At 48.1% G+C, this 17400-nt stretch overlaps 4 protein-coding genes and 1 pseudogene across 7 annotated transcripts in view; 4 read left to right on the top strand and 1 right to left on the bottom strand.

Moving 5' to 3' along the window:
* The window catches only part of LOC120898562, a 242014-nt gene that overhangs the window by 168905 nt on the left and 55709 nt on the right, over positions 1–17400 (top strand). The window lies entirely within an intron of this gene.
* On the bottom strand, positions 2809–5516 carry LOC120898567 (methyl farnesoate epoxidase-like). The gene is made up of 4 exons (XM_040304605.1): positions 4893–5516; positions 4510–4811; positions 3787–4451; positions 2809–3689 (listed from the first exon to the last, which is right to left on the bottom strand). Exons 2-4 carry the CDS (start codon positions 4595–4597, stop codon positions 2949–2951), a joined length of 1494 nt encoding a protein of 497 aa, XP_040160539.1. The 5' UTR covers positions 4598–4811; positions 4893–5516; the 3' UTR covers positions 2809–2948.
* LOC120898565 (probable cytochrome P450 305a1) lies at positions 5499–7412 on the top strand. The gene is made up of 3 exons (XM_040304602.1): positions 5499–5760; positions 5830–6082; positions 6156–7412. Exons 1-3 carry the CDS (start codon positions 5559–5561, stop codon positions 7348–7350), a joined length of 1650 nt encoding a protein of 549 aa, XP_040160536.1. The 5' UTR covers positions 5499–5558; the 3' UTR covers positions 7351–7412.
* On the top strand, positions 8179–9327 carry LOC120898579 (annotated as a pseudogene).
* Positions 12768–17055, top strand: LOC120898566 (probable cytochrome P450 305a1). The gene is made up of 3 exons (XM_040304604.1): positions 12768–13252; positions 15283–15532; positions 15593–17055. Exons 1-3 carry the CDS (start codon positions 13075–13077, stop codon positions 16764–16766), a joined length of 1602 nt encoding a protein of 533 aa, XP_040160538.1. The 5' UTR covers positions 12768–13074; the 3' UTR covers positions 16767–17055.

Genomic DNA, 17400 nt, shown 5'->3' with positions numbered 1-17400 from the left:
AGTGGATTAAGATTAGACTTAAGTACGATTTAAGGCATAAATCGATATGCCTAATTTTAAGTTAAGTGTTTTGACAAGCGCGTGTGTGTCAAGGGGCGGAATAAGCGCTAAGCAAATTAAGCGGCCGCGTCGGGCCCCGTGGTCTTGAGGGGCCCCAAAAAAGGAACCCCCCCCCCCCCCCTCGCTCGCAAGTTAAATTGCTACTAAATCCTTCTCTAGTTTAGAATATTTCCCTGCTAGACGCTTAAACCAAGCCTACATTTATTTATTTATTTATTTATTTATACTTATATATTATATTTATTTATATATTTATTGTATGTGCGGCTTTTACACATCATTTAAGATAAATAAATGTAGATTATATTCTCATAAATCACTACGCATTTTTAAAGGGGGAATAAACATGATGACATATATTTAGTTTGTTTGAAGGTTTGTATGCACGTTCACTAGTTGATTTTGTCTGGATGTTTGCGGACAGCATTTCGATTGCGCATGTCGTTTTGCCTCGTCTTGTGTTTTACAATCCCAACAGCAAGGATGCTGCCATCATTACATTGAATTAAGCTGGTATCAGATCCATCAACTTGTAGCGCACCATACTCGCGATGGGTAGGCCATGTCCTACCCCTGGTACTGAACGATCCAGCCCATAGTCGTTCGCAAAGACAGACAAAAGGAAGCTGTTCATGGTGTGTCAAAAAATGTGTAACAGATGGTAGAAGATGGGTACCTGCGGCTGAGAGAGTCCGTTTCTAACGTTTTATTATCAGTTGGTGACACGTTCAAAAGGATGTGCGCAGATCACGGCCCGATCCTGAGGGCTCACCGTTGAAAGAGGCACTGTCAGCGTGTGATGTCCTCATAGAGAATCTTGACACGGAACCGAGTGTGGCCGTTGTCTCCCTCCTCCTCCTTCCCCCTTCCCACCTTCCCCCCTCCCACCGGAAATGCGTGTGTTTTTGTATGTGGCTTTCTTCTTCTTCTTCCTTATGTAGGTGGCTATATAATCATGTTTTAAAAGAAATAAACCAAAGAGCTGTTGAACGACGTTTATGTGTTGTTTTGTCGCACATTTTGTATTAATGTGGATACATAAAGGATGATAATATCATGCCCGTCATTGGTTCAAGCCTCATATAGACCGTCCCCTCGTAGTAAGGACTGGCCAGCCGGGTGTGTGGTACTAAAAAGACGCTAAAGCTTGCATTGGCTGGCATGACCAGGGGCATGAAAGAGGGAAATGTCGTTGCATGTGGATGGAATGATGAGGTTGTGGGTGGTTCGGGTGATGAATGGTTGGGAGCGGAGATAAATGAATTGGCGAAGCCAGTTTACCTCTTTCCATGCGTTGTATGAGGAATCAATGAAAATAGTCAAATCGTATTGAATTGTGGGTCAATTTTCAGGAAAATCAGGAAAGAAAAAAAATGCGACATTTTTTAACACATGAGTACATTATCTCATATGGCCGTTAAAACCAGCTTACATCGGGTTGAGATCAACATTGGAGATCAACACTTGATAAAAAATCAAATTTCCGGTACGGAATTATTCCTTCACTTTCGCTCGTTTGAAATTGGCTTCATAACCGTTGATCGACATGGCGATCAAATGGCCACATCGGAAACGGCACGGAACGGCAACCCACCAGCATAGCACAAATATTGCTTCAAAACCAGAATTGATCGGCTCTCGCATCGTCAAGGTCACAGGTAAAACCAAATACACTACATATATATGTACCAATCGCCAATTCAAGATACAACTACAACCCTACCATATACCAGTACCAGCTGATGAGCTATCGCACACAAGCGAGCGGCGCGCGCAAATAAGAGGAAGGGGCCTGAAGGAAGAGAGGACAGGGGAAGGCACCGGGAGAGAGAGTGTGTGTGGTCAAAATTTTTGGCCATTTAAATTTTGTCCACCAACACCGTTGCATTTCGGAGCTTTTTTCTTGCCAGAAAGAGATAGCCATACACTTGACATACAGCTGTCTCGCTCATATGACACTTCCAAGGCTCGCAAGCTCTTTAATGCGAGGGCTCTGGAGCAGTGAACTTGTATGGCGTGCGAGCCCTCGCGCGCCCTCGCAAATCGCTGTCACTTGCACTGCGGGTTGCACTGCGGGTCGCGTGCGAAAACACAACAAACCCAGCCGGGTGAGTTTGACGTTTCTCCTGCACAAGGTGTACAGAGTGAGCGTAGTGGTTTGGGCAAATATCTGAAATTAATTCTATATTTCGATAAATTGCTCAAAATCTTAAAGAAAATGCATTAATTACTCTCTAATGATGCAATGTAACGAAAAAATCAACTTGAAATAGCATTTATTCCTGTTTTGCTACGAACTTTTGATTGCACCGACTGGCACATCTCAATATGAGCTCTGTTGACCTTGACCCATCTTGCACATTCGGTATTCGGCATTTCGTGTTCGTGTCGGTTCGTTGCGCGTTGCGCATGCAGCGTTATTTGAAAATTATCCGTTATTTGTGAAGGTGTTTGGAAGGTTAAAAGAGAAAAGCTTAAATTATTAGGACGTAAGCGTACTTGAGCTGGTTTTGTGGTACAGACGTCCACTCGCATGACTGAACAACATGCTCGTCTTGAGTTCGAGTCTCTAATGGACCGTGCCCGTTATACGTAGGACTGACGGTTCTGGTATGAGTACACCAACAAGTCAAAATTATTGCAAACCTATTAGTGGCTTAAGGTTAAAAAAGGTTTTCTTGGATATAGATTTCGTTTGTTTAAATGCATCAATTGATATAACGATACCAAAATACGACAATATTGAGATATTTTTGAAATACTTTGCTTTATAAAAGCTTTTATTTGTTTTACAGCGTTAGACAATATAATTCTCAGTAACCTGCACTTAGTTTCATATTAATTTAATTAAATTCCCACGTAGCCAAACACACACACACAGACACTATCTACCTACACACCCGTTCTGCCAGCCGCAGTGTGTACGGTACCGGTGACAACGTAATACCATCGACAGCGTTGAGCGACGGCAGCTCCTTCCCTTCACATTCAATTTCAAACCGGTGCATAATCGCGCTAAAGAACAGAAAAACGGCCGGTTTGGCCAGTGACTCGCCAAGACAGCGGCGCCGCCCCGCCCCGAACGGTATGAACAGATCGTGCTGCATCACCCGGTCACCCTGCACGCTGAGGAACCGTTCCGGCCGGAACACGTCCGGGTCGATCCAATAGTCCGCATCCATCTGGAGCGAGTAAAGCAGTGGCATCACGATGGCATCCTTCGGTATGCGATACCCGCACAGTTCCACCTCCTCCATCGCTCGGTGGACAAGCCCGCCAGGTACGACGGTCGCTATGCGTTCCACCTCTAGGATGACGGCCTCCGTGTATGGCAGCAAGGGTCTATCGTTAGCCGTCGGCAACCGATCCGGTCCAATGACAGTGTCGAGCTCCTGCTGTACCTTCCGCATCACGTCTGGGTGGTGCAGCATGTACAGAAAGGCAAACCCGAGCACGCTGCTCATCGTTTCAACGCTGGCCTGGAACAGATCCAAGCAAAGGCTGACGAGCTGCGATTCGGTAAACGATTCGTGACGCTCGGTTCGGGACATCTCTACCAGGAAGGCCGAGATGAGACTATCGCGCCTGCTGGGACAGTGTGGATTCTTTCGAATAGTTTCGATCGTTTCCTGCCAATAGAGAGAGAGAGAGAGAGAGAGAGAGAGAGAGGGAGAAAGATAATATAAACTGATGGAGACGTTGAAAGCAAAGGACATCCAACCGTACCTTCAAAAATCCCCAAAGTGGCTTAAGCAGCCGCAACATCGGTCCATACCCAGAGCTCTCCGGGCAGACGTACCGCAGCCATGGGAACCGGTTCAACGTTCCACCCGACACATCGATCACGTGAAACGTCCGATGGACGGTATCCGCCAACCAGCCCAACCGCTCATTCTCCAGCTCAAACCTCTGCCCCGCCAGCAAAACCCACAGCACGTTCAGCAGCGCCACATCCATCGAGCCACTCATCGGGAAAGTTTCTCCCTTCACCACCCGCCGATGGAAGTTTTCCACCAGCTCCTGCACTTCCCGCTCAATCACACGCACAAAGTCGTTCCGGCCCATGCCGAGCTGTTTCATCGTGCGCACGGCAAACTTGCGCTGCACCTCCCAGTGTGGACCATCCGTTAGCGCTACGCCGAGCCGCTGGCCGAACGAACGCATGCGGAAAAAGTACCCATCGGGACGGCCGTCGAACTGATCTTTCGCGTACATGGCACGGATCGCTTCACGGCCCGAAACGACGATGATACGATCCTGACCGAAGCGCACTCCAACGATTGGACCGTATTGGTGGCAGAGTTTGGACCACATCAGATGGAAGTAGTGGAGCGATCGGACAAGCTTCAGCATCACCAAACCACTGCCGATGAACGGGAGCCAGTAGGGGCCTAAAGGAGAGAAAGATGAATGGATTTGGGATACTGAAGCACTGTAATGTAGTCTCACCTGGGGGGAATCTTTTCGGCTTCCGGGCATCCCAACAGCAGTACAACAGCGACAACAGCACGATCACGATCAGTGCACCGTTCCACATGATGGGGGTCTGTACTGGCCCCCGGTCCCGAACACTAAACTGACCTTTCCAACACACACCAACCGGGTCCAACGGGATGAACCACGTGACTGAGACCAGATGCTGGCCATGCCGAGCGCTTTATACCGCCCGAGAGTCGGGTTCCGGGCTGTCCACCCATCCGGATGGGTTGAGCAGCGCAACCGTTTTGTCATGTAAATCTCCTGGAACGAAGCTGAAAACTCCGATAAAGAACCCCAACTCCCCCTTTCGCTCAAACGGAAGAAAAAGGAATCTATTTTTACGCGAACATTACCTAATCTAAACAATCGGTTACAATCTTGCGCCTGCCTCACTTGCAGCGGATGGAATCCAAAGAGGCATGGCACATTGGTGTCCATTCAGTTTTGTTTTGGGCAGCCAGGTTTCGTCGTTGTTTGGTTGTTCCTATTTCGGAAACCATCTGGTGATGGTGATCTACTGGAGTAGATGCAGTGGATCACAGAGCTTGACCCAGGTTCCGGACGCCACGGCTGAAGCTGGAGCCACCGCGTTCTACAAACAAATCATTCCCGTGTGCAACGAGACAAACAACAAATGGGCGTTTTTAGGTTGTTTGGCTTTCAATAGGTGTGTGTGTGAAGGTGAGTGAGTGTGAAATCTCGCGTCGACGAGAAAGACGCCAACGGTCGCATAAAGAACTGATCAAGATCAAGAGCCGTTTTCAATAGTTGGAATGGGTTCGTGATGTAATGTTCATTTTCATTCACAAAAACGAACAGAAACTGAGTTTTGAGTCGAGAATTAAGTAGGATCAGCTACAAAGTGCTGATACTAAGAAGTAGACACTCAAATACTGAAACTAACACGCTCTAAACAAGGAAGCATATTGCGTGATGATGCGATCGGCACGCATCACCCTCCGAACGGTCATCGAACCCAAACGGAGCACGAACTGCAGCACAGAAGTTTGAGAACAAAGATGGTGTCTATATTTAAACACCCGCAGGTCCTTGCCTTCACATCAGAGCTCAAGTGCATCCTGTACAAGCAACGCCAGTCCTTTGGAAGAGCATCCAGAACGATCCTCACAATGATCACACTTACGTTGGCGGCATTGGCGCTGATTTTGCTGGTAGCATTTCTCGTGAAGGAACTATGGCGTCCAGCAAACTATCCTCCGGGTAAGAGAGTCTGTGCCATATTCTCCTTTTGCAGCGATTTAATCTATTTCCATCTTTTCCCCCCGCAAGGTCCGAGATGGTTGCCGATCGTGGGCAATACACCACTGATACGCAGGATGGCCTCCCAGCACGGCGGACTGTTGGCGAACGTGTTCGATAAGCTGTCGGAATCGTACCAGAGCAGCGTGATAGGCTTGAAGCTGGGCCGTGAGCGTGTGGTGGTGGGTCTGGGATACGCTGAAGTGAAGGACATTCTTTGCAACGAAGCGTTCCAGGGTCGGCCGGACAATTTCTTCATTCGGTTGCGTACATTGGGAACAAGGTGTGTTGCACTGATCGTTTGAAATTGCGTTTGGGCTGTTAGTTAACACAGGATATCTTCTGTACTTCTGCAGATTGGGCATCACCTGTACGGATGGATCGTTCTGGAACGAGCAACGAAGCTTCGTCACACGACACCTCCGCCAGGTGGGCTACGGACGGCAGGCGATGCACGAACAGATCCAAACCGAGCTGACCGAACTGCTGGACGTGCTCGACACCCGTGCGGAGCAACCGCTCTGGCCAGGATCGATCCTCGCGCTCAGCGTCATCAACGTGCTGTGGACGATCGTGACTGGCTCTCGAGTGGCCCGAGCAGATGACCATTTGCAGCGACTGCTCGAGTTACTGCAGGAACGCTCGAAAGTGTTTGACATGGCCGGTGGAACCTTGAACCAGCTGCCCTGGTTGCGTTTCATCGCCCCGGAATGGAGCGGCTACAATCTGGTGCGTCGTTTCAACAAGCAGCTGACCGAGTTTTTCTATCCCACGATCGAGGAGCATAAGGGAGACTTTAGCGAGGACAAAGCAGTGGACGATCTGATCTATGCGTACATCAAGGAAATGCGCGACCGGGAAGAAGCCTCCAACAACGACAGCAACTTCACCGAGGTGCAGCTGACGATGATCATCCTGGATATCTTCATCGCCGGTGGACAGACGACGAGTGCCACGCTTGATCTCGCGCTCATGATGATGATCGTTCATCCGGAAGTGCAGGAAAAGGTGCATCGGGAGATTGATAGTCAGCTGGAGCCCAACGCCATTCCTCATTATGACGATCGTCTCAAGATGCCGTATGTTGAGGCATTCCTGCTCGAGGTCCAACGTTACTTTAGCATCGCTCCGGTGAATGGACCAAGACGAGCAGTTGCTGACTGTACACTGGGCGGGTATCGAGTACCGAAGGACACGACCGTGCTGATGGGACTGCGCAACGTGCACATGGATCCGGAGCATTGGGGCGATCCGGAAGTGTTTCGACCGGAACGGTTCCTAGACGAGCAGCGGCAGATCGTCAACACGGAACGGTTGCTGCCGTTTGGACAGGGCAAGCGACGGTGTCTGGGGGAAACGTTGGCACGCTCGTGTCTGTTTACATTTTTCGTGGGTGTGATGAAGCGGTTCTGTCTGGTAGGAACGGACGAAGGTTCGGAGGATGGCACGAGTATGGCACCGTCGTTGACGCTGAAGCCAGGAATCACTCTATCGGCGAAACCGTACCATGTGATGTTTCAGCCGAGAAAGCGAACGTTGTTGGAAGATTGAGCTGTACATTTCCAGCTTTCCCATAATTCAACAAGCCATCCACTACAACCCTGACTAATCCGTCCTCTCTTGATATGATAAGTCGCGCGATGGTTCTGCCGGACTATGAGGGATGAAATGGACATTTGTGCAGTACATATACTCAACCAAAATTGTTGACTTCTACATAGTATTTTTGTGAATTTGTACTGTTTATTTATAATGAAATGAAATAAAAAAACAGGTGTTGTGATAGTCTATTTATCAGATAAAAAATATATTTAAAAGAGCCTTTTCGACATTGAAGGAGAAATAACGGAATTTTCCCCTGAATCAGTGGAATGATTAGAATGATACCAGGTCTTGATGTTCAGTAAATCTCGGACAGACTCTCTCTTCATAATCTACGTCTGCTGCAGTGGCCAACGGACCAATCAACAGTAACAAATAGTGTGTTGTATAGCGCAGCAAATGTTCGTCGCAGATCTCTTAACGGAGAATAGCGATTGCCCAAAACCTACTCATACAACTAGGCATCCATGATCCATCAACAGCCCCATTATGTGCGCATCAAATGGTGAACGTTACTTGCCACAGGACAAACTATGTCTCAGATGACCCTTTAATTTCTTTATAGAGGACGACGTTTGACGTTTAATTGTTCGGTCGCATTTCCGTCGCGCTCCGTGATTTTTCAATAATTCTCTTGTGTTTTCTGCGTCGCATCGCATTGTTGCCTTTTCTACGGACTATTAAACTGTTTAACATCATCGCTTCGTCTTGGCGAATTGTTTAGTTGCATCACAACTGTGGTTTCCTGCTGTTTTTTCCTGCTCGGCTTAGCAGTGTTGTGCTGTGATTACGCGTGATTTCGCGATGGCGGCTATTTGCTTCTCGTGTGCTGAACCGCTAGAGGCCACCGGCTGCATCATCAGTTGTGCATATTGTGACGCTACGTTCCACCGCGGCTGTTGCAAATTGCCCCCCGAGCTGATTGACGCAGTATTGTCCAATGTCGACCTGCACTGGAGCCGCATTGGCTGCACTAACATGCTTAAAAATCCGCGCTGCCGTTCGGTAAAAGAAATAGGCGCCCAGGTCGGTTTCCAAGCCGCCCTCAACTCAGCTGTAGCAGCTATTGGCAAGCTCGTTGAGCCTATTGTCGCTGAAGTTCGCAGTGGTTTTACCCTCCTTCAAACTGCATCCACGCCTCACAATCGGAACTCTGATCCTCGACCAGCTACTGGTAGAAAGCGGAGGCGTATAATCGAGGATTCGGCATCTCCTGGAGTAAACAAAATTGTAAACAGTCGCGGCAACATCCTTTGTGCCGCATCATCGCCAAACGCATACACCAACACCACGATTGCCGTCCAGCCGGCACCTACACAACCGCATGAACTGGTGGGAACCGATCCGTTATCATCACCGCTTCAAGCTGCACCTCGTGAGCCATTCACAGATAGGATCTGGATCCGCCTATCCCGCTTATCAACGGCCGTCACTGTGGAACAAGTGGTCGCTTCTGTAAAGCGTCGCTTATCCACCGATGACGTTATAGCGTATTGCCTGCTGAGAAGAGGGGTTAGTGTGGACAGCATGAATTGGCTTTCATTCAAAGTGAGGGTCCCGGCTATCCTTCGAGATGCGGCACTCACACCATCCACCTGGCCCGTCGGTATCGGTGTACGTGAGTTTTTTCAATCCCGTCAACACGACCACCAAACCTCATCTCCTATAGCCACCCGAAACCGCTTTACTACACGCACACCAGCTACTAGTACTGAACACCGCTACACCACACGCACACCAACAACGACTCACCGTTTAGCCGCACGCACGTCTACTCCACCTGATCCTGAAACAACATCATCACAACAGTGTCACCCCCCGGTGAATGATACCTTGGAAGCACCCAACTCAACACTTGTTTCTGGACCGCCCCAAAACCACCGTGCTTCATCTCCGCACCTACACCAGTCTACAATCGATCGCTTTTTTCTCAAATAGACGAAGTTCCGCTCATTGCACGCAACAAACACGCCAAGCCTCATGCTCTGACAACGCAGCTCAATTGACTTACCGTTTACCCGCTTTATCCAACCGCCATAATGACAACGCTACCGCTGAGTATTTAAGCTGCTATTATCAAAACGTTAGAGGTTTGCGTACTAAAACAAAAGAATTTCACTTAGCTGTATCGGAGGCTGACTTCGATCTCATCGCACTCACGGAAACTTGGCTTGTTGACAACATTCCATCTTCTCTTCTCTTCAACAACAACTTCTCTGTTTACCGCTGTGATCGCTCTCTCAGCGGCTCTAGCTCTCGCGGTGGTGGTGTTTTGCTAGCCGTTTCTAACGCATACGAGTCGATAGAATTACCTTCCCGTGATTGTTCTCTCGAGTATATTTGTGTGCGCGTCGCCTGTAATAACGCACATCTGTACGTCATGGTAGTATACATTCCACCGCAGCTTAGCTCCGAGATATCGACTCTTCGCTCTCTACATGATTGTATCAGCAGCTTCACTCTCACACTGAAGCCTTCGGATCTGCTGTTTGTTATTGGCGATTTCAATCAGCCTAGCATAAGCTGGTCCACAGCTGATCCTTCGTCCTCGCCAGCATACTCATCAATCACGCACTATGAACCAACTGCGCGCTCACTGGCCAACAACACCTTTGTGGATGGATTTAAATTTAACGGATTAGTGCAACTTAATCACATCAATAATTCGCACGGACGCATGCTTGACCTGCTCTACGCTAACAATGCTGCAGCTAAATTGTGTTCGCCTGTCTTTCCAAGTGTTGTTCCGCTTGTACCTCTTGACTCCTACCATCCGGCGTTAGACTTCAATATACGTATTAACTCGTCGACCCGACGCAATTCGACGACTCGACAAAACTCGACGACAACCGCATTTTATCGTTATAACTTTGCTAAAGCTGACTATGTGAAACTGAACGACATGATATCAATGTTTAACAATAGCTTTCATTGTTCCAATTTTATTTCACTTGACGAAGCAGTATGTTCATTCTCGTCCTTCATGCTGCAAGCCTTTGTTGTATGCGTCCCAGTTCAGCGTCCTAAACCTAACCCCCCCTGGGCGGACCGCACACTCAAACGACTCAAACGTGTAAAAAGAGCTGCTTATCGTCACTACCAAACGCGCCGCTGCCAAAGATCTCGCTCGATCTACTTTGACACGCACTCTTTATACTGCAGCTATAACAGGTTTCGATATCGCAGATATTTGAGTAAAATTCAACGTAACCTCTGCAGGTGGCCTGACTCGTTTTGGCGCTTCTACAACAGCAAAACAAAATCCACGCATACACCGAAATCCATTACGTACAAAGGAGCAACAAGTGCCAACACTAATGAAATGTGCAATCTCTTCGCGGATCGCTTCGCAGATTGCTTTTCACCGGCCATGAATGATACCGATACCATTGATGCTGCTCTCGTCAACACTCGGCTGGCGCAATTAACATGAGCACTCCTTTCATCGACAGTGAGATCGTTTTATCTGCCCTAGCGCAACTAAAGCCTTCCTTCGCTCCTGGACCCGACGGTATTCCTTCTACCGTGCTGAAACGCTGTCAAACGACAGTAGCACCTATCCTTGCAAAATTGTTCAATGCATCGCTAGCCAATGGCTACTTTCCCAAAGCATGGAGGAAATCTTGGATGGTTCCTATTTACAAAAAGGGCGACAGGACAGATGCCATCAACTACCGGGGTATTACATCCTTGTGTGCCATTGCCAAGGTGTTCGAACTAGTGATATACAAAAATCTGCTATATGCATGCCGCAGCTACCTAAGTCCGTATCAACATGGATTCGTGCCAAAAAAGTCGACTACCACGAACCTGGTTGAATTTGTAACCTATTGCACTAGTCAAATTGATGCCGGAGCTCAAGTCGATGCAATTGATACAGATCTAAAAGCAGCATTCGACTCTCTTCCGCAAGCAATTCTTCTCGCTAAACTCGATAAGCTAGGAGTTCCCAGCCCGCTCGTACAGTGGCTTAAGTCGTACCTAATTAATCGCACATACATCGTGAAAATTGATAAGCACATGTCCAAAGAAATAGTCAGCAGCTCGGGTGTGCCACAAGGAAGCAATATTGGCCCGCTTCTCTTCATATTGTTCATCAACGATGTTACCCTCGCTCTACCTCCCGACAGTATCAGTCTGTTTGCCGACGATGCAAAAATTTTTGCGCCTATTCACAACACAGGTGATTGTACATTGCTGCAAGACTGCATCGAAATTTTCTGTTCGTGGTGCAAGCGTAATGGACTGACTATCTGCAACGAGAAATGCTACTGTGTGTCTTTTAGTCGATGCAGGAGCCCAGTCACTGGTACCTACCTCATAGACGGCACTGCAGTTAATCGACAGAATCATGCCAAAGACCTGGGTGTTCTGCTTGACTCTAGTTTGAACTTTAAACAGCATATCGATGACGTTGTAGCCAGAGGAAATCAATTACTTGGCGTGGTTATCCGGACAACTAATGAATTCCGCAACCCCATGTGCATCAAAGCTGTGTACAACTGTATCGTTCGTTCGGTTCTGGAATATTCGTGCGTAGTCTGGAGCCCAACTACCGCTTCTTCAATTGCTCGACTTGAGGCGATTTAAAGTAAGCTCACGAGATATGCCCTACGCCTACTTCCCTGGCAGGATCGCAATAATCTTCCTCCGTATGCTGCGCGGTGCCGTCTTCTAGGCCTTGAACCTCTTTCGGTTAGAAGACGCAATGCACAGTGTTCTTTCATCGCTGGATTGCTAAATGGCTCTATCGACTCATCGCCATTGTTGCATCGAGTCGATATCTATGCACCATCCCGAACACTTAGGTCTAGAGAAACTCTACGGCTCGCTCAACCCCGTTCCAGTGCTGGTCGGTCAGACCCTATGTTCCGCATGTCGGCTGTCTTCAACACTGTCTCGGATTGCTTCGACTTCGACATCTCAACTCAGTGCTTCAAGGAACGTCTCCGGCTTTTGCCGTGGCCGCAGTGAATTGCGATGCAAATCTTGTTTTTGCTATGTATTTTTTTTTATTGAACTGTTACATCTTAATTAGGCCATACGGCCCGTTGAAGATTAATAAATAATAATAATAATAATACCATTAAATGAAGTCTATCAACCTTTTGATTTCAATGCGACACTAAAGTTATTTAAAGACCGACTATAAGAGCTAGACTACTGTAAAACGTATGTAACATAAATAAAGTTAAGTTACCGTAAGAACACTCATCCGTACTTTATTCCATTGGTTAAAGATTAAATAAATAAATAAATGCTATAGCTGTAAGATCCCACCCATTACCCACCGTGCGGACAGCAGGCAACAAACGAACACGAACCGATCGGACCCGCTCGCTTCCGAAGTGCGCCAGACGGGCCTACAGCCCGTCAGTCCGTCAAGTGCTCTCGGGAAGTGCGGTTCGTTGGTGAAGCAGTCCGAAACAGTGACAGACAGACAGCCCCTGAGTGGCTGAATTGCGTCAACTTTTGCAACACACCGTCCGGAAGTTGAAGTGATCGTCGCCAAACGGTCGCGTGTGCTAGTGTGCAGTGCAACAGAGCATAGAACGTCAATTGAAACCCCTTAAAGATCTCACTAGAGTGAACAAAGGAATCGGTAATCGGTGTGTGTGTGTCGCCACCCGGCTGTGCATTAGAATCAATTAATAGTCAACGGCACCCGGATCCATGTGGGCTGATCTCGCAGGCGTAACGTTATGCAACGTCGTGTCTAAAGCCGTACCGAAATCAGCTGTGCCGCGCGGTCCGATACAGAGAATGTTCGCCATCCTTCTCGGCCTAACGGTGGCCCTGTTGTGCGCTTATCTCATCAATGAATTTCGTCGACCAGCCAACTATCCGCCGGGTAAGCCAATTGGGCCGCTCTTCGATAGCAGGAACGCGTGAACGCGTGGTCGGGTTGACTTCCGCCATATCGCAGGCACACGGCTCGGCAGACCAACAATCGCTAATCGATCATCACTGCGTGCTGTTGATGGCAGCTTGTTAGACACGAGCCGCACACGAGCCGTCGCAACCGAGACGAATATTGATAAGAGGGAGCCGATTGCGTGAGAATAGTTTCGTTGCCTTATCAGAGACCCCCGTTCCCAGCAACGCACGAAAAGGGAACTCGAATCCGATTGCGTTTGTGCGAGTGTGTGGTGGCTGCTCCTCCTCTTCCGGAGTCGTATGCGTCTGCACATTCAATTATTTATAGATAAGGGTGAGAAGGAGAGCGTAACACAAACACGTACCGCACATACCGTGCGGGTATAGGATTGCATGCTCACAAAACAGTCCCGAAAACAGCTGATACAGCAGTGGGTAAGGAGAGGATCGGAACGGCCTGGGATGCATTAGAACGTGCGCAACAGTATGCTCGTGATGCAGGAAAGCCATGTTGTTGCTGTAGTTCTTCAACACTATTTTGCATTAAAGCCGTGTGCTCGTATTTAAAAGTCAATTGATATTGCTTGCCAGTGAGATCTCGTTAATCGTGAATCGAGTATTGTGGTACTACGATCCTATCCAAACAATCTTCATATTCTGATTACTTCCCAATGATCGGACGATTTTGTTGTCTTCAAAGACATCCCGAGATTACCTTTGGCTCAAATATGGCTTAGTTTGATTCCAATTTTGAATATTCTTGTAAACTTGCTCTTAAAAAGAGTCTTAATAGTAGAATAAGCAACTCTTACCTGTGCTACTACGGAACCAACCCTTACTTGTGGTGCTGTCTTTAGCTGGAGAAATTTGCTGGAAACGCCTGTGCTAGAATACAATAGAACCCGAAGCGTGTGAAGCTGTTATACAAGTGAATAAACTCGATTTCATTTGAAAATTTCCCTGCATTTTCCCAGAAATAAATATCCATCAATCCAGATACCGTGAAACATAACATACCTGTCATGGGTTCAAACTCCTTATCCACTGTGTCCCTCATGCGTAGAAGTGACTGGAGTGAGTCCCTGATCGTCTAATCCAATAGCGATAAAAGGCAGACTTAGTCCAATAACGCTTGATGCGCCTAATTAGAAGAAGAAACATCTCTTCAAACTCTACATAATCTTTGTACAGCGTCCTAGTTTTTCTTTCATAAATATTTGTCTCTTAAAACGGTTTACGATCATGGTCTGCTACCTTTAATATGCACTAGCACTCTAGCACTCTACGTCTGCCAATGCGTTATCCACACTATCTTACCACCGCAAAATCTGGGACTACTACGTCCCACCTATCTAACTTGTGTTTCTATGCGCATATTATGGCCAGTCCATCGGGTCCCAGCGAGCTTGATACACTACACGACAGTGAGATCATTGTCGAGCAACTCGTACAACTCGTCGTTGTATTTGCTTCTTCATTGTCCTTCCACACCCTAAGTATCTACTCCTAAATCGTAGATAAGAGGGTTTTAGCCAGAATTTGGACAGTGTTCATGTCACAATGTGAGTCTAGATACTATAATGGTACGATATTGTCCCTGCTTCTTTCGTTTCGATAAGTTCTCTGAGGTTAACTGGTTTCTCAAGCTATAGCATAACCAGCTGGCAGCCAGCATCCTGTGAACAGAACTTTAAATTTGAAGGCACCTATCCGTACGTCTGCCGCACACAGGACAGGCTCGATAATTTTATTGTGAGATCCTAGGCTTCAGTTATATTGGAGGGTGGTAGTTTGGTCTATATTGGTATCGTCTATATTGGTATATTGGTAATTTGATCCAGGATCCTCTTTGATTTCAATAAGCATAGTCTATTTGTTAATTTTAGGAACCGATGCACTAAACTTTTATACGCGCCTGAAGCACCTATACAGTCAATTACATATAAGAAGCAAAATATTGTTCCATATTTATTATTCATGTACTTTTCACGCTCTCTTCACCAGGTCCACCATGGCTGCCCATAGTCGGCAACACACCGTACATACGCAAGCTCGCCCGTCAGTACGGTGGACAGCATAAGGTGTTCGAGCTGCTCGGCAAAACCTACCGCAGCGATGTGATCGGCCTGAAGCTGGGCCGCGAGTACGTGGTCGTGGCGCTCAACTACCCCGCCGTGAACGAGGTACACCGGAACGATGTCTTTACCGGGCGGCCCGATAACTTCTTCATTCGCTTGCGAACGATGGGAACACGGTAAGTTTCGTTGCTATCAAAAGATGAGCAGACACTGATTCCACCAATTCTAACTTCCAGACTCGGCGTTACCTGCACGGACGGTGCGTTCTGGGCGGAACATCGTAACTTTGTAACGCGCCACCTCCGGCAGGTCGGGTACGGCCGGCAACCGATGCAGGTGCAGATCCAGAACGAGCTGAACGAGCTGATCGATGTGATCCGCGAGCGCCATCAGCAACCGATCTGGCCCGGCAGCATCCTCTCGATCAGTGTCATCAACGTGCTGTGGACGTTCGTGACCGGGACGCGCATACCACGCGAGGACGATCGACTCCAGCGCCTGCTCCGGCTGCTACAGGACCGCTCGAAAGCGTTCGACATGTCGGGCGGTGTGTTGTGCCAGCTGCCCTGGCTGCGGTTCATTGCGCCCGAGTGGAGCGGGTACAATCTGTTGCGCCGATTCAACCTGGAGCTGAATGAGTTCTTTGCTCCGACCATTGCCGCCCATCATGCCAACTTTAGCGAAGATAAAGCGAACGACGATCTGATCTACGGCTACATCAAGGAGATGCGCGATCGCCAGGACGATCCACAGTCCACCTTTACCGATCTGCAGCTGACGATGATCATACTGGACATCTTTATTGCCGGCGGCCAAACGACCAGCACCACACTGGACCTTGCGCTCATGATGATGCTCGTTCGGCCGGACATTCAGGCACGCGTGCGACAGGAAATCGATACCACGCTGCGGTCGGACGAGCTGCCGCAGCAAACCGACCGCTCGCAGCTACCGTACACGGACGCTTTTCTGCTCGAGGTGCAGCGCTTCTTTCACATTGTGCCGGTTAGTGGACCGCGCCGTACGCTAGCAGACTGCAGCCTGGGAGGCTACCGGGTGCCAAAGGACACGACCGTACTGATCGGTCTGCGTACGGTGCACATGGACCGGGACTATTGGGGCGATCCGGAGGTGTTCCGCCCGGAACGGTTCTTAGAAAGTGAACGGGACACAGCAGGCAAGCCCCATCTGCACACGGATCGGTTAATGTTTTTCGGCATCGGTAAGCGGCGCTGTTTGGGTGAGGTGCTGGCAAGGGCGTGCCTGTTTACGTTTTTCGTGGGAGTAATGCAAAAGTTTGAACTACTTAAACCGGAAGGTGGTAATCGTGAGATGGAACCGTCGATTGTGTTGCGGCCAGGCATAACGCTGTCGCCTAAACCGTACGAGGTAGTGTTTCGTCCGCGATGAGATGGTCTTGGAGGGGTGCTCGAGGGATAGTAGGATAGTGGTGGCTTTTGTTTTTGGAATAAGAAAGTGTGCAAGTCCTTCATTTTAATTCTAAGCAACAACAATCATCCAGTCAAGGACCCATCAGCCATCGAACCAGGGAAGATAGCTCCAATCGTCTTTAAGTGCTGCCGTAACTCACCGCTTGTCATTTGCGATACAATAATGAAAATTTAGAGTGCCATACTTTGGATAGTATCAATAAAGATATTAAAACAACAACAAAAGAATCACTCCAATTCCATACAGTAATGAATCAATTTTGGATGCTAACTTAATGAGTCTAATATTTTAAAACAATTGCATACTTTTTGGCGTTATTCAAAGGCAAATGAACAGTTTTTAAAGTCAATTGCATACTTTTGGGCGTTCTTCACAAAAGTTCCGAATAGTGATGGCAAAAATCCGAAGTCGACTCCATTGCGACAATTTCGGAACCGACTCCAGAAAGTAGGTCCAGCTATCATTATCCGGAGTCGTTCGGAATTGTCGGGAGCCCTCCGGAATCGCCCAAAGTCACGCTGAGTCGGAGTCGTCCGGAGTCGGCTTTCTAAACAAAGGCCTGTATACGAAATGCATGTGCAAAATAAAAGAC

This window comes from Anopheles arabiensis, chromosome 2 (assembly GCF_016920715.1).
Source record: "Anopheles arabiensis isolate DONGOLA chromosome 2, AaraD3, whole genome shotgun sequence".
NCBI lineage: Eukaryota > Metazoa > Arthropoda > Insecta > Diptera > Culicidae > Anopheles > Anopheles arabiensis.
Note: the sequence above shows the minus strand (reverse complement) of the source record. Positions and strands in the feature narration are given on the sequence as shown.